The sequence below is a fragment of the Neophocaena asiaeorientalis genome, unplaced genomic scaffold (assembly GCF_003031525.2).
Source record: "Neophocaena asiaeorientalis asiaeorientalis breed wild unplaced genomic scaffold, Neophocaena_asiaeorientalis_V1.1 scaffold473, whole genome shotgun sequence".
In the NCBI taxonomy this organism is placed as follows: Eukaryota; Metazoa; Chordata; class Mammalia; order Artiodactyla; family Phocoenidae; genus Neophocaena; species Neophocaena asiaeorientalis.
In genome coordinates, this window is record NW_020174935.1 from 608,994 (window position 1) to 629,534 (window position 20,541).

At 55.7% G+C, this 20,541-nt stretch overlaps 1 protein-coding gene across 1 annotated transcript in view; it reads right to left on the reverse strand.

Annotated features, from left to right (window-relative positions):
• The window catches only part of IL2RB (interleukin 2 receptor subunit beta), an 18,239-nt gene extending 8,349 nt beyond the window's left edge, over nt 1-9,890 (reverse strand). The window contains exons 1-6 of the mRNA XM_024761611.1: nt 9,749-9,890; nt 6,496-6,613; nt 5,942-6,133; nt 5,013-5,091; nt 2,547-2,652; nt 943-1,091 (exon numbers count right to left, since the gene is read on the reverse strand). Coding sequence (XP_024617379.1) covers nt 943-1,091; nt 2,547-2,652; nt 5,013-5,091; nt 5,942-6,133; nt 6,496-6,613; nt 9,749-9,761 — 657 coding nt within the window. The 5' untranslated portion in view covers nt 9,762-9,890. The remainder of the gene's footprint in view (nt 1-942; nt 1,092-2,546; nt 2,653-5,012; nt 5,092-5,941; nt 6,134-6,495; nt 6,614-9,748) is intronic.
• Between the last annotated feature and the right edge of the window lie 10,651 nt (nt 9,891-20,541).

Consider the following 20,541-nt stretch of genomic DNA (forward strand, 5'->3'; position numbering starts at 1 on the left):
GCTATAGTCTATTCTCCAGTCAAGGAGAAAGAGGGATTTCCCAAACACTTCTCCCACCTCTGCATCACCCTTTTTGCTTTTCTTCCGGTGCCCTAGACACACAGGCCATGTCTTGCCCTTGCAATGGCTCTTTCTTCTGCTTGGAAGACCCTCTCCAGATCCTCAAAAGGTCAGCTCCTGCTTGAGCCCCAGATCTCAGAAAGGTCTTCCCTGGTCACCTGAATCTGAAGTAGCCTGGCCCAGCCCTTCTCAGCCGTGTTATCACATTTAATTTTCATGATAGTATGTATCGACATCCCGTCGTCTCCTGTTTCTGGGCACCAGCTGTCTGCCCCCATCCCCCATGTGAGTTCCCTGAGAGCAGGCAGCTCATCAGGCCTGCCCTCCACTCTCTCCCCGCATCTAGCACGTAGTAGGTACTCTGTGAATGTTTGTTGAGTGAGTGAGTGAGCGAATAAAGGGATGGATAAATGAATGAGTAAGCGACCAACCCCTGTGGACTTGTTTTTTTTTGTTTGTTTGTTTGTTTTTGGCAGTACCCCTTGGCATGTGGGACCTTATTTCCCTGACCAGGGATCGAACCCACGCCCCCTACAAGGGAAGGGCGTAGTCTTAACCACTGGACCGTCAGGAAGTCCCAACTCCCGTGGACTTGGACCACGCTGGATTTGAAGAGGGAAGGGTGGCTGCTCAGGGCCTCTGAAATCTCCAGAGAGGGCAGTCGCCTGCCTCTTGGCTTTGTAAGTCTTGCCTGGAATCCACCACCAGCTGGACCCCTGGGGTGTCAGGGGACACACGGAGGGAGGGGGAAGCAGGGCAGGCAGTACAGAGGAGCGGCAGGGGTTGCTTAGGGGCTGCTGTGGCTTTGCTGAGATGAAGGATGGACAGGGTGACGAGGACAGGAAGGAATCAGGGCAGGTCGGGATGGAGCTAGGTACTCACCTCCCAGCTGTGGCCCGGGGACCTTGTCCGGGCCTCAAACTCCACATTGCTTTGAATGTAGTGGGAGAACTGGGAGACATTCCAGGTTATGTTGCATCTGCGGGTCTCTATGTGGACGACTTGGAGGGAGTGGGGGGGCATCAGACGAACTGGAGATGGGAAGAGAAAAAAGGAGAGAGAAAAAGCTTGGGGGACACTGGAGGCTGATGCTGAGATGAAAAGCCGTGCCGGGCTCCCACGTCCACCTTTGTACGTGCTTCTCCCTCCCTGCGTTCCCTTTCCCCAGAGACTGGCAGGTCCCTGCTCACATAGCACATATTCAGAGAAGCCTTCCCCAACCACCCACCACTCTCTGTGCCCCTCGCCTGTTTCATTTCTCTTCCTAGCACTTATCAACACCCAACGTATTAAATATCTACTTCTGGTCCTTTATTCATTTTCTGTCTCCCCCACCAGACTCTGAGCTCATTGATGGCAACGACTTGATTCTTTCGGGTATCCTTGGTGCCTGGAACATTACCTGGCACATGGTAGACTCTTGATTAAATACCTGCTGAATCAAGGCAGCCTTCCTCTGCACTCAGAATTGATCAGAGAGTTTTACCTGGATCATCTCATTTATTTTATTTAATTCTATCTCATCAACCTTATATGATTGTAAGATTGTATGATTCTGAAGTTCAATTGTTCTAAATTTTTATGCTTCTGAGACTCTGTAGAACCACACAAATAATAATAAGCAAATGTTTACTGAGCACGTGCTAAGTAGTTTCTGTGTCTTGGCTTATAGACTCCTTACAGCAACCACTGGCAGCAGGTAATTGGTTATCCCCACTTTACAGATGAGGAAACTGAGGCTCAGACATGTTAAATGATCTGCCAGTCAGATTACACTCAATTAAGGCAGGGCTGCATGTAGAACCCTGGATCTCACACTCTGCCCCCGTCTCTTCCCTAGAGATGACCTCCAAGTTCGGGAAGGGAGGGGGGTGAGAGCTGGGGGTGGGGCAGAGCACTGAGTCGTTCAACAAACCTTCCCAGAGCACTGCCCAGATCGAGCCTGATGTTGACTATTCAGAATGGAGACACAGGGATGGCAGAGGCTCTACCCTCAGGGAAGTTCACAGCCCAGTGAGGGAGACAGACCCATAATCAGGCAGCAAAGACCCAGGACATAAACACCCTGAAAGAGGTGGGGGAGTCTGGGAAGGACTCCTGGAGGAGGTGACTCTTCACTGAGCCTTGAAGGGTGAGTGGGAATTTTCCGGGTGGGAAGAGCCTTCCAAGCAGTGGGGCCGGCGCATGCAAGGACTCAGAGGCATGGATGGGCAAGTTGAATCTGGGGAGCTGGGCTTTGGTGTGGCAGGAATATAGGCCACAAGAGGAGGCGTGCTGGAGAGGGAAGCCAGGCCAAGTGGCCTTGAACACCAGGGTAGCAGCCCGGGACTTCATGCCAAGTTCAGCGAGCAGTGGGTTGGTCAGATGTGGGCATGGAAGCTGATGGGGAGAGACTGGAGCAGGGTGGCTCCAGGGAGGGGGAGACAGGGAGGGAGGTGCCCACCCCTCCAACCCCCTCCCAGCCCCACCCTGGAGTCCTCTCTCACTGTTGTCAAAGGGCTTGAAATTCTGGGTCATCATCCTCCTCCACCTCTCCCCTTCACGGCACATCACGGTCAAGTTGATGACGTCAACTATGGTCAGTTTCTGAGACTGCAAGGGAAGGAGGCCAGGGATGTAGCTGCCAGCAGCTGGTGCGGGGAGGGGGAGGCTGCTGGGATGAGGACGGGGGAAGACAGGAGGGGAGACCGCGACTGCGACAAACAGGACCCCCTCCCTGAGCCCCTCCGCCTGAGGCAGGGCTCAGCAAGCTTTCTGAAAAGGGTCAGTTAGTTAATATTTTTGACTTTGCAGGTCATGTGGTCTCTGTCACAACTATTCAACTTTGCCGTTGTCGTGTGAAAACAGCCGTGAAAAAACATGACAGCAAATGTGCTTGGCTGTGTGCCAATAAAATTTTATTTATAAAAACAGGCAGCAGGCTGGTTTTGGCCCACGGGCCATAGTAATTTGTCAATCCCTGATCCAAGTGAAGTGAGCTGCCTTGGGAGGGAGGGAGTTCCCCGTCACAAGAGGTGTGCAAGCAGGATGAGCCCCCAAGAAGGTGCAGGTCCGGACCTATCCTTGCATTATAGCTCTGAGTGTGAAAGCTTCCTCTCCGCATCTCTCTCCAGCCCCGCACCTTCACTTTTCTGGAAGGAAATGGCCAGGAACCGAGCATCTCCTGTGGGCAGGCCCTGTTCAGGTACCTTAGGCACTTCTCTGGCTGAAGCTCACAGCTGTCCATCCACACATTGCAGGTAAGAAACCTGAGGCTGGGACTGGTTAAGGACCTTGCCCCAAATCACACAACCGGTCAGCAGGGGAGCCTGGATGCAAACTCAGGCCTCTGCGTCCAGAGCCCCACAGAGCCCCTGGCCAAGTGAACAGCTTACGGCGGCCTCCTCCCTGTGCGGAGGGCAGCTCTGCAGCCCTGCAGGAGGAGGGTCTGGTGCAGGCTCTGTTAGCATCTGCATTCCGGGGTCCGGGATGGTGTTTTCAGGCCCAGGACCCCGGGCACAGCCCCTCTGACCTGCCGCAGGGCCCACTGTGAGCAAACCTTGAACTTGATCATCAGAGTTCCTGGAGCGGAGAACAATTGCTTCGTCTCCACCCCGAGGACCCGTCTACCAGCTGCTGTGGGGGCCAGATGCTCCCAGATAATAATAGTATCATCACATTATTACAGGAAGTCCCCTACATATGAACGAGTTCCGTTCCGAGAGCACGTCCGTAAGTCCAATTTGTTCGTTAAGTCCAACGAAGTTAGCCTAGGTACCCAACTAACACAATCGGCTACATACCGATTGTTGCAAAGATGCCAATAACACATTCTGCTGAGTACTGACCCTGTGCCAGGCATTCTGCTAAGCCCCTCACGTATATTATCTCATTTAATTCTCTCAGTACCCAATGAGGCGGGCACAATTACTATTCTTATCCTACAGGTGAGGAGACTGAAGCACAGAGAGGCCGAGGGACTTGCCTAAGGCCACACAGCTAGATGGGGCCAGGATCTGCAGAGCTGCGGGGGACGGGCACAGCAATCTGGTTCGAGGGGCTCTGCCTTTATCAGCTACGCTGTGTCATGTGAGCTCATCTCCACGTCCCCCTGCTCCTGGAGAATGTGTAGAACCTGATAAGGGTTGGAAAATGTGGTCTGGGCATCCCTGGTGCCCACCGCTGCCAAGAAGGGTTTGCCAGACGATAATTTGATGCACATGGCCTCCTGCTCTTTGAGAGGCAGCCTAGTGCAAGGTTGAAAGACCCAGGCTGGGGGTCTCACAGATCTGGGTTCAATCCCAGCTCTGCCTCTCCCTGGCTATGTGACTTGGGCAGGGACCTCCCCTCTCTGAGCCTCAGTCTCCTCATTGGTAAGAAGGGGACAGTGCTGGTACCCACGCACAGTCGTAAGGATCCCCTGGCAATCGGGTCAAGTGCATGTTCTGTTCTGGGTGGCATTCGCTTGATTCTCAGAACAACCCTACAGGGTAAGGATCGTTATTATTCCCCTTTACAGAAGGGGTAACTGGGACTCAGAAGATGCTCAACGTCACCCAGCTGGTATACGATGGAGCCAGGGCTGGAACCCGGACCGTCCAGCTGTGCGATCCACACTGTCAACCCCACCCTGCCCTGTACTTGCCCAGACCTCGGGAGGAGTCGGATATGGAGGTTATTATGACTAGTAGGTGCTCTCCCCACTTGATAAAGAACACAGGGGTGTCACGGCCCCCACAGAGCATGGGGGACACAGCAGGAGCAGAGGCAGAGTGGCCGATGCCTCACGTACCTCAGATCCCTCGACCCCCAGGTCAGGCCTCTGCTCTCCTTGGATGCCATCTCCCTCCTTCTGCCTCCTCAGCCCCAGAAGCCTGCTCTGTCGCAGCCCCCGGCCACTGGGCTTGCTGGGCCCCAGCTCCTCCCCCGGAAGGACGCCCCCCTGGCCTCTCCCCTCAGCTATGGCTACTCACATCTGGGGGTCCTAGGATGAGGTTACATGCCCAGGATCCCGGCTTCACTGGGAGCAGCTCACAGGATTCGTTCCACTGCCTTTCAAGACAAAAGAACCCTCTTAGAAGAAAAAGACGGACCACCCCCTCCCAGAGCTGGCCCTTGGGAGAGTCCCCATGCAGCGTTGCTGGTCTGTGCCCGAGCTCTATGCCAACCCCCACGTGCCCACCTCCCTTCGTGAGCATCTTTTCCTGCCTCTTCATCCCAGCCAGGCCTCACGGCGGCTAAAGCGATCTAGAAACAAACCAGTTCAGGACACACAGCCTTCCCCGCCTAAAGCCCTCCAAAGTCTCCCCATAGGGTTCAGGGTGAAGATGATCCTTGATGGGGCCTTCAGAGCCCCTTGGAATCACCATCCACCTGGGAGCCAAGGTCAAACCCCAAAGCCACCTCTGCTGGCTGCCACCAGGGTGTTTGGATCGCGGTGACACTTCACCACCTCCTTCCCAGTCTCCAGTCTTCCCCAGCCACTCCCCAGTTCCCTGTCCCCACAGCTGCCCTAGGCATCTGTCAAAATCCCAGGTTACTCAAAAAGTTTGGGGATCCCCCTTCTGCCCGCTTTGCCTCTAACACTGAGTCCAGCCTCGGCATAGCAGGTGAGCAGCCCAATGTCCCCAAACTACCTTGTCTGGCTCATGCCCAGCCCCTCCACTGCAGCCTGGACTGCACGCCCCACTGCCACTCAGGGTCCAGGAGTCTAAATATCCGACCCCCAAGTTCTTCCAGACTTCTGTGACACCAAGAGTCTGTGGGTCCTATTATTCCAAGATTCTCAAAGTGCAGAGTTCTTGGGGTCTGAGAGCTAGGATTTCAATAGTCTAAAAGTCAGTGACTATCAGGTCTCACCTCCCTGAGATTCTGTACATTTGTCTGTCGACCCCACACACACCTTTTATCCGGCTGGGCATGGATGTGGCACATCGTGACCTGCAGTCCCCCATCCCGGCTCCAGGCACAGGAGATATTGGCTCTCGAGTTGTAGAAGCACGTGAGCTTGGAAGCATCTGCTGGTAAGATGAGGCGTGCGTGGCTGGCTGCAGGGTGCCCATGGCCCTCTGGGGTTCGCCCGCCACTCCTGTACCTACCAGGTGAGGAAGTAGTCAATCCTGGTAGGCAGAGAAGGGGTTCGTGAATCCATCTGAGAGAGGACAAAACTGAGCCCCATAGCCTGCAGTGACCCCCAGACAGGTCGAGGCAGGGCAGGGACAAGAAGACGGTGTCTTCCTGCGGCTTGGAGGGGCACATGGGTGCGGTGCGGGCAGGTGGAGGGCTGAGGGAGAAGGCGGACACCTGGTCTCTGGTCCCACTGCCCCCCTCCCCCCCGCCTCCTGCCCCAGCGGATGGAGCTTCTACCAAGAAGCAGGGGTCCTGGAAGAAGTTCTAGAAGGGCCTTGGCCTCCTCCCTGAGGGAAAGCACAGCAGTCCAGATGCCAGGGTCCTCACCGTTCACCGATGTAGATGCCCGAGGGATGGCCAGGGGCCAGAGGACAAGGAGGCACAGACACCAGGACAGAGCAGGAGCCGCCATCACAGCCACGGGTGGGAGCTGGGGAAGGGAGCCCTGGATGGAGAAAGCAGGGGAGAGAGCACGAATGAGCACCCAGCCACGTCCTCCCCTGCCCAAGAGACTGGCTGGGCCCTGTCCTCTCAAGGTGCACCCCTCTGCTCCCCACCATGCCAGCCTCAGGGCCTTCGTATCTGTTGATCCCTCTATCCCACACATGTTCTTTCCTCCCCTTTTGAGATTCTGGGACCCATGTTGTCATTGCTGAAAGGACTCTCAGAGCAGGCCCAAGCCCTTGTTCAAAAGCTGGGGACACTGAGGCCCAGAAAGAGGAAAGATTTGCTTACGTCCACATAGGGAGGCCAGCTCAGAGCTGGAATTAGAACCCACCTCCTCTCTACCCGGCTGCTCCCTTAACCACACCAAAACTATTTGTCAAGAGGTTTCTCTATGCTGGGCTCTATTTTGAACTCTTTAATTGCGGCAATAAGAGCATCTACTGGAGATACACTCATTATCCCCATTTTCAGATGAGAAACTGAGGCACAGAGAGGTGAAGCAGATTACCCAAGGTCACACAGCAGATAAGAGGCAGCTGTGGAATCTGAGCCAGGGTAGACTGCCTGGAGCCCAATAAACGTGTGCTGACTACCTCACAACAATACCTCACAGCAATACTCGTGGAGGGAGTGGGGTGGCGGGTAGGGGCTGAACACCCACCCTGTGCCAGGCGCTTCCCGTACACCAGCTTATCTAATCTGCCCAGCAACAGGGGGTGGGTGCGTGCATCGTCCCCTTACACAGATGAGGAGACCAAGGCTCCAAGCCATTAACCAGCCCAAGGTCACATCGCAGAAGAGGCAGAGCTTGGATTCCGTCCCCGCGCTCCACCCCAAAGTCCATTCCCTCACGTGGTTCTGCCCTGCCCAGACCGTGTCCCAGGCGCTGGCCCCAGAGGTAAGGCCCACAATATCCATCCACACCCTGGGGAGTCAGGGACCGGCAGGGGCATGGCCGACCAGTGGGCATCTGGCCTGTGTGTGGAAAGGAGCCCAGAGAAGTACCCGGGGGCACCTCCTTGCCCGTCCCACTATCCCCACAGGGCAACACTCCCGGAGCGGACCTGGTTGCCTCTTTCTTTGGACCCTCCAACCCCCTATAGCAAAGGTCGCAGGGTTGGGTCCCCGTAGGGCACAGATCCCAGGCAAGGGGCTCCAGCAAGATCCCTGTGCCCCTCACTCATCGATCATGGCCCTGGGGAAGGGCCCTGGGGATCCCCTGGAGGGTGTCACCTGGGGCCGGACCCTCGCCAGTAGGGCCAGCCAGGACCAGGACAGGATCTGGCACAGAGCCTCAGGGTGAGAGGAGAAGGGTGGAGGCAAAGGTATGCAGGATCACAGGAAGGTCAGGGCCAAAGCACAGCCCCAGCCAAAGCGAGCTGGGCAGAAGTGGCATCATCTAGAATGAGCTCCCCTCCACCTATAGCCGAAAGGGTGCAGCAGTGAACCCCAAGAGGGCAAAGCGCAAGGAGGATGCAGGGGGCAGGGTGAGGAGGGCTTCTAGCAGTCCCCAAGGCTGACCCTCCTGCAGAGGAGGAAACCGAGTCTCAGGTAGCTTAAGGAACCTGCTCAAGGTCACAGAGCAAGGAAGAGGCCCAGCCTCAGGGAGGGCAAGTGGGACCTCTGAGTCCCCAGTGCCTTCCGTCCTGGATTCTCACGCACACCCACGCATGTGTGCCCTGCCCTTCGTGACTGCAAAGCCGATCACACTTACTGACTCATTAGGCCCCCAGCGCAGCCCTGAGAGTGTGTGCTGTCATCCTTATTCGATAGACACCAAGACTAATGCTCAGAGCTGCCCAAGGGATGGGAGTCAAACCCGGGTCGCCTGATGTCAAGTTAGAAGAAGAGGATGACAATGGTGATGACGGCGGTGACGGTGATAATGACGATGGTGGCGATAATGACTAATACTCAGCCCTCACGCCGCCCGGCGCTGCCATTAGCACCTCGCAGATATTAACTCATTTAAAGTTCACAGCAACCCCATGAGTAGGTACCATTATGACTCCTTTTATCAGATGAGAAGACTGAGGTACTCGTTAAGCCTCTTGGGGTAAAGCTGGGATTTGAACTCAGTCAGTTGCTGTCTGAGGCTCTGCCAGGGCAGACATCATGGGATGTAGGGCACAGGGCGGCTGGGGGAGGACATGAAGCACAAGCTCGGTAGCCGGAGACACGTCCCACCTGACCTCTGACCTTGATGGATCCCGTCTCCCCTCATCCTCTCTGGCCAAACCCCCCACCACAGGGCTCCCTCTTGCTGTTTAAGTCTGGGGGCGCCTCCCCAGCTGGGCATGGGATGCTGGCTGTGGGGGAAGCAGGGGGACGCTTGGGGATGGCTCCGCCTCTCAGGTGTTCCAAACACAGTTAAGGGTGGGAGGTCTCGGCCCCCAGGAGTGGAGGGAGAGCCTGACCTGCAGGGAGCCCCAGAGATGGAGTCCCATCCCCTCCAGAAGCACCTGGAGAGCCTACTGTCCTGACCGGTCGCACAGCCAAGTAAGGGACAAAGCTGAACTTGAACCCGGGGGTCCGGCCTCCAGCCCAGGGCTCCCAGAAACCTCGCAGCACACTCACTTCATAGCCAGGTCTCAGAGGCGTCCCTCTCTTTTCCCCTCGCCCCACAGCCTCCTAAGGTATCCTTTACACAGGGGCACCTCCCCGGTGTAGGCAGCACCTCTCCCACCCACATCCCACACCGCCTCTGGGCACCCAGCACATCTGAGTCTCAGCTGGCCTTGCCCCTCCCAGGACTCCCACCTCCTTCCCCACCCCTCTGGGTTGGGGGGCCCAGCACAGGGCCTGGGGAAGCCCCTCATCCCAAAGTAGCCCCCGGCCTCCCATGGGGAGAGCTGGGAGGGAGGGAAAGCCTAGGACCAGGGACCAGCTTTTCTTCAAGCCTGAGCCATGAGAGCAGGGCCTGCCTTGTCACTGGGGGATTCTAAGATAAGGTTGGGGGTGAGGGCTGGCAGATGGGAGTTCAGGCAGAAACTTCTGGAGGATCTGAGTCAGAGCTGAAAGTCAGCCCCATGACCTTCACCTCCAGCCCCCTGGCTGGTGGCAGGGGCCAGGAGGGAGCCCCGGGTGCCTGGGGACTGGGCAGGGGCAGGGTAAGGGCAAGGTGAGACTTTACCTAGCTGGGACATGGGGCTGCGGCGTGCTGTCTCTGCTTCTCTCCACTGCTGGGACTGTAGCCATCTCCCCAGGGCCCAGCTCCGGCTCCCTCGGCCCAGGTAGTAGACGGCTGATGGGGCCAGCCACCAAAGACTAAAACCCCAAGGCCAGCCCACTTCCTGTGCAGAGGATGGAGGGGGCAAGGCCTGGGGTGGGGAGGCGGGGGAGATCTGGCTGGTTAGAAAGCCTGAAACTCCTGTAGCACCAGGGGCCAGATAAAGATCTCCCTCCTCCGCTGGGGGCGGTGAGGGAATGGGGGGGGGTCGGGGGGGCACCCTGCGTATTGCAGCAGGAGGCGTGAGTGTACACCCTCACACACATGCTGTCTCTCACTCTCAGATAGATGCCTTGCTGCATACAGGAGCCCTTGGGGCAAGGCCCCTTCTTTTCCCTCCCACCCCATCTCACAGGCCACCTCAAGCCTCTGACACCTTCATCCAGTCACACACAGTAACACCCAGACCTCACACAAACATGTCCCTTTAGGTGTACCCCAGCCATGGGATAAGACACCCCAACTTGCTGAGACTTCCCTTTTCACCCAGCCTTCCAGGAAGCCCCTTACTCAGTTTAGCATTCAGAGGCGACTATTTTGGGAGGCTTTGCAAACAATTTGATGGCTACTTATTGAACCTTCTAGAACCTTCTGCTTCTTCTCAAGTCATGGTTTATAATCCCTTTTTCCTCCTTTTTGGGGAGGAGGGATCAGTTCAGGGCTTTTTTTTTTTTTTTTTTAATGATGAAAAGTGACAGACCCCTCTTTGGAAAGGTGCATGTCTATCTATGTGCAGTGTCACAGGCCCAGGGATCCCGTGAAGTTCCATCCAGTGTCAGAAGAAGCAGCTCTGCTGTCTCCTGATTTTAAACTCTGCCTCCGGGGGTTTTCCTGTGAGCTGCTGCCCCTCTCAGAAAAGGGAATGGGGAGAGCAGGAGGGAGAGTAGAAAGAACAGCTCTGCAGAAGTTTCTGTCTGCAGAGAAGTGAGAAAACAGCATTGAAGACCTTGGGGAGAGAATCAGGCTGACTCCCTTCCAAGCGGGAAGCAGGACCCGGTTTGAGGCTGCTTGGAAGCTGAGTGACCTGCTTCCCTGTGTTTCAATGTCCACACCTGTAGAATGAGGGGTAACAGTTCCTGCAGGGGTGTCAGGAGAACCAAACAGCAGGAGAGCGTAAAGCACCTCACCTGGTGACCACGCGTCGTAGGCTCGCAATAAGCCCACTTCTCCTCTCCCCTAGAGCAAGGCTTTCTGGCTGCAGGAGAGGGTAATAAACAGAAGCACCACGGAGATGAGAATAATAGCCGAGATTTATTAAGCCTAGAATAGTTCTGGAAGCTCCTCAAGAAATGGGGAATGCCGGTTCTCCCAGGGAGGAAAGCCAGGTAAGGAGGGGGCAGGAAGGCCGTTTCTCGCTGTAGACACTTTTATACCACGTGCATGTATTTCCCACCCCCAAATTCATGAATTCAGTTAAAACTTTAAAAAATGCATGTAAAGAAAAAATCCAAGAAAGACAAATAGACAAATATCATGTGATATCACTTATATGTAGAATCTAAAATATGGTACAAATGAACCTATCTGCAGAACAGAAACAGACCCACAGGCGCAGAGAACAGACTTGTGGTTGCCAAGGGGGAGGGGGAAGGGGAAGGGATGGACTGGGAGTCTGGGGTCAGTAGATGCAAAAGCTATTACATACAGAACGGATAAACAACAAAGTCCTACTGTATAGCACAGGGAACTATATCCAATATCCCAGGATAAACCATAATGGAAAACAATATAAAAAAGAATGTATGTATGTGTATAACTGAGTCACTTTGCTGTACAGCAGAAATTAACACAACATGTAAACCAACTACACTTCAGTAAAAAATAAAAAGAGGGCTTCCCTGGTGGCGCAGTGGTTGAGAGTCCGCCTGCCGATGCAGGGGACACGGGTTCGTGCCCCGGTCCGGGAAGATCCCACATGCCGCGGAGCGGCTGGGCCCGTGAGCCATGGCCGCTGAGCCTGCGCGTCCGGAGCCTGTGCTCCGCAACGGGAGAGGCCACAACAGTGAGAGGCCCGCATACCGCAAAAAAAAAAAATTTTTTTTTATTTTAAAAATTAAAAAAATAAATAAAAAGAAAAATCCACCCCCAGGTGAAGGCAGAAATGCGCCCAGCTTGTAACAGTTTTGTCCGTGGGGATGGCCTTGGTCTGCCCAGCATGTACTGCCCAAGGCTCCTCATCCTCCATCCCTCTGTCCCTCTGTCCTTCTCTCCTTCATCCTGTAAACATTTACTGAGCACCCAGGATGCCCAGTGGCCAAGCCAGGCACGGAAGAGCCTGAGGTGACTGACGCCAGCCCTGCTTCTATGAGCAGCACGCAGGAAGGCTGGGGTAGGAACAGGGGAGGCGGCTCTAAGCAGCCACGTGCCCTGGGCGTCGGGGTACAGCAAGTGTAGCTATGAATGGGGCAGCCCCCAGACTCAGAATCTTCTAACTCAGGCCCCGGGGGCTCTGCTTTTGCCCAAGGACCCAGGCTAGGATGCCTCAGGTGGAGAGGCAGGTGGTGGGCTACGGAGAGCCGGGAAAAGTTCAACATTGCACACGCTTTGCATCCCCCCCACCCCCCGCGAAACCTCATAGCTGTGGAGCATGGGGTGGGGGGTTGCAGCATGCAGACAGTGTGGGAATGTATCCCCTGACCTCACTGTGCCCCTCCAGCCTGGGCATCAGCTAGACTGTATGCCAGCCTCCCTGCAGTTAGATGCGGCCGTGTAAGATGTGGGTGCAAGTGATTTAGTTTACTTTCAGGCCTAGAAAACCTCATTTTGGTCCTCTTCGGTGTTGCTCCATCCATCCCTCCATCCCTCCCCCTCTCCTCCCCTCCCCCTATCCTGCAAGAACCCACTGGAGGGAGTGAAGCCCTGCGGGACGGGGTGGGGGGAGCCACCTGAAGGACAGACCTTCACCCCCTACTCCCCAGACAATCCACATCGGACAGTCACATGAGCAAGAAGTACACCTTTATTGTGTTGGACCTCTGCGATTTGGAGGCTCTTGTTTCAGCAGCTAGCGGGCTTTACCCTGACTAATAGGGAAAGTGCCCACAGGTACCTGAGCTGGACGTTAAAGCCAGGTGAGGGGGTTGGGAAGGGCAGGCCAGGGAGAGGCCCCAGGGCTTGGGTGGGGAACAAGCTGACAGAGACAACCAAATGCGTTATTCAGTCCCCACCCCAGTCCCAGCCTCCACTGTCCCCCCAGCCAGGTCCACGGTGACCCCCTTACTGGCCTCCTGGTTCCCCCTGCTGACCCCTCCAGTCTGTTCCCCGCTCAGCAGCGAGACCAATCTTTCCCAAGCTCAGATCAGCTCATTTCACTGCACCGCTCCCTTTACAACCTTCCAGTAGCTTCCAGTGCGTTTAGAATAAAATCCAGACTCTTGATCTTGGCCTCGAAATCCCAAACGAGCTGGCCCTGCGCTCATCTCTGAACTTCCCTCCAGCTCTGGCATGACTGCCGCTCAGCAAGCACGCCAAGCTCCCCAAATCTACCCACCGTGTACACCCTGATACCCACCTAGCTCCTCCCCTGCTCTCTACAGAGTCAGCGTCTTCCTCCCCATTTTACAGGCAAGGATACTGAGGCTCCTGGGTCACCCAACCAGAATGCGGCAGAGCCAGGACTAGAACCAGCCAGGATTAGAATGGAGGACATCAGATTCTTTCTGAGGTGACCTGAAGAGGAATCCAGAAACTTCTCCGATGGCAGGGGACCGACAGAGCCCACTCAGGCCTGCCCAGACCTTTGTCTCCAGAGTTCCGGGGGGTTGGACCCAGCCTCCTCCAGCAGGCCCCCTCCCCTCCCAGCACCCAAACCACCAAGCACATGAGCCCCTCGTTCCCGTAACTGCCTGTCCAGCGCCCTCCACACTGTGTCCTCTGTGTCCCATTGTGAACCAACTTCCTGCACCCTCAGCTTTTGTGGACTAGCCCCGACCCCTGCCCAGAGACCCCACTTTCACAGAAGCCACGGGGCAAGTGCATGCGGGCTCTTTTGGCTCCTGTGTCCCCTCCTGACCATGACATTTCCTCCTGCCCATCGCGGGGCTGCCATTTTTGGGGGGATCAAGCCAGGCTGCGAGACCCCACGCCCTCCTCAGCCCTGACATCTACCAAAAGCCCCCTCCCCCTCCTCTGCGCTCCAACTCCTGGGAGACTTCAGGACTCCTGCAAAATCTTCTCCCCAGGGACCCTCTGTCCGACTCCGTATCTCAGCCCAGGCCCAGGCCCACCCTGGGACCCTGTCATCACTCTGACTTGTGCCAACCCAGACCCCCGAACTACCACCTCATCTCCCTTGCTGCCGCCACCCCTCCCACTCTTCAACAGTGTCCCAGTTAGAACTGAGTCCAGCTGCGAACTGAAGAAGATAACAGTGCCCTAAAGTAAGAGAGGAGTTTCTCTCTCACATAAAAGCCGTCCAGAGGCGGGCCATCCACAGCTGCTGGAAGGGCTCTGTGCTGTCATCAGGATCCTGAGCTGACTCTGTCTGACTACCGGGGCATCCTCAATACCTTTCTCCTACCTCGTGGACCAAGAGAGCGGCTCAAGCTCCATCCATCACATGTGCATTCCTGCAGCTGGAAGATGGAGGAAGGAGCAAAGAAGGGCATCCTCTACCTGTTAGGACCCTTCCCCAGAGTTGCCCTGGACACTTCTAACTTACATCCCATTGGCTATAACTGAGTCACATGACAAACCCAGCTACAAAGGAGGCTTTGAAATGTGCCTGGAGGGTACACAGGCTGGGGAGAACAGGTTCAGAGGGACCATTAGCTCTCTCTTCTGTGACTGTCCTCTACCATCATGAAGACCTCCAGTATCTCCGGGTCACCCACCCCAGCGCCGGCCCCCTTCCCCGCCTTGTTCAGCCCTGACAGCACAGTTGTGTGTCTGGTGGACCCTCCCACTTCCACTCTCAAGTCCCTGAGCCCCAGCCCTCGCGGGGCCAAAAGTCAGCAGGTGGCTGTGTCCTCAGCTGGAGAAATTCCTACACCACAGAGCCAGGCTTCACTGGTAACCAGATATGGGACCTAGTCCCTGGTCAGGAGGCAATGCCGTGGATGATTTTGCATCCAGCCCTCAGCCTGGTCCCCCCCACCCCACACACTGTGGGGAGCCCCTCACATCAGATGGGAAGCACAAGGTAGGTCAGAACTGCAGTGATCAGAGCAGGACAGGAGGAGGAAGAGCAGTTTGCTGGCTGACTGCGCCCAGGGCTCTCCTCCCAGCCAACCCCCCGCAGACCATCTCTTTTCCCTGGGACACGCCACCCACCAGTCCCCGGAGCCAGAATGTGACCCTCCTCTGTGGCTCCTTCCCCCCTCTCACCCCCCACTGCCAAGCTATCACCCTCGCTGTCTCTGCTTTGCCAGCGTCACCTGCTTGCCGGCCTCCCAGACTCCAGACCTGAATACCCGTGTTCATCCGTGTTCCTCCATGAGTGGCCTGGTTCACTGGCCACTCCAACACCAGTGCCCCAAGTAACTCATGTCTCATGTAAACCACGACCTTCACATAGAAAGTCATTCCCCGTTCTGGTTCCTCACCAACACGGCTCCAGGGAACCAGCTGTCCTGCTTTGCCGCAGCGGTTTCCAGGACACGGGACTCTCAGTGCTAAAATTGGGACGAAGTGGGTCACCCCATTCCCACCCCACTCTTCTGGACTATCTCAACTCCCCGATTCAAAACCAGCCCTTCCCGGATCCCCCACCCCAGCCAGGTCGGATTCGACGCACACGACAGTTACCTCATCTCATGTCACGACCTTCTGTTCATGTGTCTACACTGGAAGTTCCCTGAGAACAGGAACCATGTCTGATGCATCCAGATTGCCCCAGAGCCTAGAAAATGACCTGACATACAGAGCTGTCAAGATGCAAAGGAGGAAGTATAAAAGGAAAAGAACCAAGGTTTCTAAATCTCTAGTGGCCTAAAGGATCCAGAAACAGCAAGTTAGAAACAACCCGGGGAATAATATTTGAAGTTTCAAAAGGTTTGCCGGGAAAAAACAGTCACAAGGGTGCTTTGCCTTGCTGGCATTCCTCTCTGGGAGGCAGCCTGACAACATCTCCCAACGTCTCCAGCACATGACCCAGCAGTGCTGCGTCTCAAACTCATCCTACAGAGAGATGGTGCCGCGTGGGAAAAGTGGGCGAAGCAATTCACACGGTAACGAGCTTGGGGGTGGCCCAAGCCTGCAGCCCCAGAGGACTGTTGGTGAGGAAATTAGAGACATCCGCCTGGCGGAATACAGGGTCACCGTGACAAAAAGGAAGGGACAGCTCTCCGTTCCTGATATGCAACAATCCCCAGGATGTGCAGCCGGGTGAGAAGAAGCCAAGTTCAGTTCAAAGTGTGTAGTGGGCCAGCGCTCGTGTAGAAGGACAGGGGTAACCGAGTGTGTGAGTGTGAGAGGGCGTGTGCCAGGGTGCGGGTGCATGTTTGTGAGGGAAGCCTATGGGCATGTGTGTGTGCATTCGTAAGGGTGCGTGTGAGTGGGGGGGGTGAGTAGGTGTGAGTGCCTGACGGGTGTAAAAGTGAGCCTGTGTGTGTGTGGGAGCGTCTGCGGGTGTGAGGGGGAGTGTGGGTGTGTGCCTATTGTGCGTTTGTGAGAATGTGTGTGCAGGTGAGCGTGTGTTGTGTATGTGAGCGTGTCTGCGACCTGGCGTGCACGTGCATCGAGTTGCTCTGGAACGAATTCCTAGGGTCTGGTAGCAGCATTTTCCTTCCGGGAGGGAAGCTGGGAGACCCAGGAAGCAGAGGAGGGGAAAGAAATTTCCTGAATAACGTTTTGTCCCTTTTGAACTTCGTTTCACAGGAACATAATACCTATTTCAGAAAATAAATAAAATTAGAACCAAAACTAAAATGTAAATGTGTGGGACCCTTGGTGGGTGCTGGAGCTCCCCTCAGGGCTCCCCAAACACCAGGCTTCCTACTACCGCTGATTATTGCCAAGCTCTCCTGAGGAACCTGAAAAGTTCTGGAGTCACCAGGCCCGGGAGCCACGTCCCCGTGCCGATGGCACCCAGGGAGGGAAGCGTTTTGTCCACAGTCACACTGACTCCCAGCCCCCATGTCCTGACTGCCAGGCCAGAGTCTTGTTACGGGGACAGTCAGGAAAGCTCCGAAGACCCTCTGACAGCACCTGCAATGGTTTCCCCCTTTCCCGTGAGAAACAGGTAGAAGAAGATCTCTTCACTTGTTCTTATTCTTAAGTAGGTTTCACCAAGATCTGTGATCTTTCTCAGAAGACAGTCTAGGTGTTGCAGCGAGGAAAGAGGACGTGTGATGTTTGCAAAGTGCCTGTGAGAAGTTCCTCTCTATCTAGAGGTTGTGCTTGCTTGCTTTTTTTTCTTGATGTTTTTATTAAGGAATCGGAAAAAATTTAAATATTCCGTTACAGAGATTGTGCCCGGCTGTCAGCACTGCCCACAGTGTCTGCTTGGAGGAGAGCAGTAAATGGGGTCAGAAATTCACCCCAGCTCTGGAATGATGTCCCCGGTCAAGCCTGGATCCAGGGCCAGGGACCCTAGACCCCCCACCCCCTCAGAGAATGGGGACCCTGAACTCCCCTGAGCAGTGAAGATGCTGCTTCAGGCTGTGGGCAGGTGCATGGTGGGCTAGATCTGGGTACTGCCTGCCCCAGCACCATAGAGAGAGACTGTGAAATCTTCCCCTGGTACCTGACTCTTGGCATCCTGGCACGTCGGTCTCACTACCACCTCAAGAATCTAAATAAGGTGGGGCTGAGAGAAGACAGGCAAACTATATTTTGACATATCCTGAGACGGCCAACGTGAGGATGCGGAAAAGACCACAAGTCTCCTTCAGAACAAAGGGGTCAAACTGAGCCCGAGGAAGGGGAGCTCCAGGCAAGTGCAAAGCCTCGGAAGGTGCTGGGCCAGCAACAAGGATTCGTGGAAGAGGGCCCCTTTGGGTGGCACTTGGGGAAGCACGGTGGTAGGGGGAGACCCTGTCCTTATTCCCCTGCATCTACAGCTCGAAGCCTCCCCTGCTGTGTGCTCCCACGGGGGCTCCACCAAGCTTAAAACAGGCTTCCTTTGACATCGTTTCTACTCATCCAGGTTCGCAGGCCCACTCGAGGGTCACCCCTACCGGACTGTAGAGACATCAGGGACCAAGTGGAGTAAGTAACATACATCTGACTCTCCTGGCCTCCCAACATCAAGGACTTTCGGGTGAGGGAGGCAGCCTCGTCTCTGCCTCACCGTGGGTTTCGGTGGGGGACCGCAACTCAGATGCCATGGGGGCCAGACAGGAACGGAAGCCTGAGGCCGTTAGATAGAGACCATGACAAACTGGGGGCTCCATCTATATGGGAGACAGCAGATGGGAACGTTGGCTCAATACTGCCAGAAAATTCTCACTTTTTCAAAAAAAGCAGAAAATTGTGATTTTTTTTTTTAAATATGAAATTCTCTCACTTAAAATAGTGGTCATTTAATTCTAACTTCAACCCACAGCCAAACACCACCACCAGGCCTGCCGCAGAGAACACACTGCTGACCACGAAGTGTGAGGAAGGGGACTTCCAGAGGGAGGGCTGAGGCTGAGGGCTGACAAGGACCCTCTGTCGGGGAGGTTTCTTCTCAGGTGCCGGCCGGATATTTATTTTTCATCGTGGTCACACGGCAGCTTTGCACACCTTTCCTGTATTTGTGGTGTTTACATCTTTAGGAGCCCTGGGTCCCAAGCAACAAGCCCAAGCTTTAACTTTCCCAGCCTCCCTTGCAGCGGGACGGTGAGCACGTCACTGGGCTCGCCCAGTCAGGAGTCTCCACTGCAGACCTCGGGATGGGAGCCAGGGATACCTGTGAGGAGGCAGAGAACTCCAGGACGCTGGTGAGGGTGACATCAAAGCATCGCATCTCAGATGCTGCACCCCTCCAAGCCTGGTTTGTAGAGATCCCTGAGCTGCAGAAGGTCCGGAATCGGATGCTTTTCTAAGGAAAGTGGCCAGCTTGGGCTCTACGGTTTGCGCCTGAGATTCCCAACTGACACAGATGTTTTGGCCAGGCAGGGAGGAACAGTCACTTAGCAAGCAGATTAAGACTCGACATCGTCTTTAATTACCAGTCCCCCAGGCCTCCACACCTCAGCCTTCAGCTAGGGCTGACCAGCCTGGATGATGGCGAGGTGGGAACAGAGTAAGCGGGTACAAGAGAGTGTGTCTGCCTGGGGTTTTCTCTCTGCTGGGGCCCTTGGAATAGGGTCTTCATTGTAACACAGGTGCGATGGCCAGGCGTGCGCACTGGGTCTCGGGAGCAACACAGGAGGGTCTAAAACAAAAGCCTGCCTCGTGTTCTCAAGTGGTAGGTGATTCTAAAGAGGGGGTCGCAGCTGGATGTCTTCCTCGCTGGCTCGGTGATTGAACGCCTGACTTCCAAGGCCTGGGAGGCCCATGCACACCCCAGCTGGCTGGCTAACGTTGAGTCTCTCACGCTGACTGGTTTCCACTTTGGGTGCTGGTTAATAAAGAGACAGCCTGCCGGAGGTTTCAGAACTAGCAGAGGCGTCTGTGTTCGGTGGGTGTCTGGTTTCACTTTCAGGGTGAGTTAGACGTGGCCGTTGTGAGTCCTCCCACTGCCCGGAGGCACAAACCCACCCTGGCTTACCCGAAGCAGGTCAGTGCATGCTCTGTTTACCAGATCCTCCTTCCCTGGGGGGCCTGCGCCCCTCATCCCCACCCGGAGCAGAGTTTCTACCACGTGCCAGGGGTGCTGGGCACGTGTGAGGGCGGCGGGGAGCCTCAAGCCCCAGCTGACCCCTTCCCACCTCCACGCGCCTCCTCCCAGCCTGCCTGGCAGTCAAACCACAAACCCCCACGCCCAACACCACCGGGCCAGAGCTGAGAACACACTTATCTTCTCTTCGATTCCACCTCATTTCAGTCCTGCCGCTTCTCCCAGGCCAGGGGCTCCTCCCAGGGGACACGAACACTGGCTGGGAGTCTAGAGACCTGCGTCCCAGCAGTGCCCCCAGCTCCCGAGTCGCATGTCCTTCCCTGCAGTAATCGCTATTCTGGGGCTACAGACCACAGGAACGGGCTGGGGCTAACTTGGGTGAAACAGAAATAGAAGGATCTGGAAGGAGTGGTTCACAGGCTCTGGAGGCAGCTGAAGACCCAGCCCTCGGGGAGCAGACTCCAGATCAGCTGCGGATGCCTGGCAGCAAATCTGCCTCCAAGGCACCAACATCCGGCTGTTTCCTGGCCTCATTCCACTAGAATTCAAAGAGTATCATTGGCTGTGATGAGGTCAACTGCCCACCCCTTGTCTGGAGAGGCTGGATGGGGTACTTTGATTCACAGCTTGACCAAGGCCTTACCTAATGCAGGAGGGTAATCTCCTAAGAGAAATGGGTGCAGCTACCAGAAACAGGGGGCCAGACGGTGCTGAACAAGCAAGAACCAAAGGCTCCAGGCTTCCCCTCTTTGGACCCAGCTTCCTAGCCTCCCAGCCCTACAGGAATGGGATCGGGTCAGATGATCCTGAAAATTCTTCCAGGAAAGGCATCCTCTGATTGGAGGAATCTGAACTGGGCATCTTCCATCTCTGGGAGGGGTGGGCAGGGTGGGGGGAGGAGGAGGGGCTCCAGGCCTGAGGATGCTTTGCACACCCACCCTGAAGTCCCCCATTTAGGAGAGAAGAGGCAGGGTCAGGGCTGCCTCCTGAG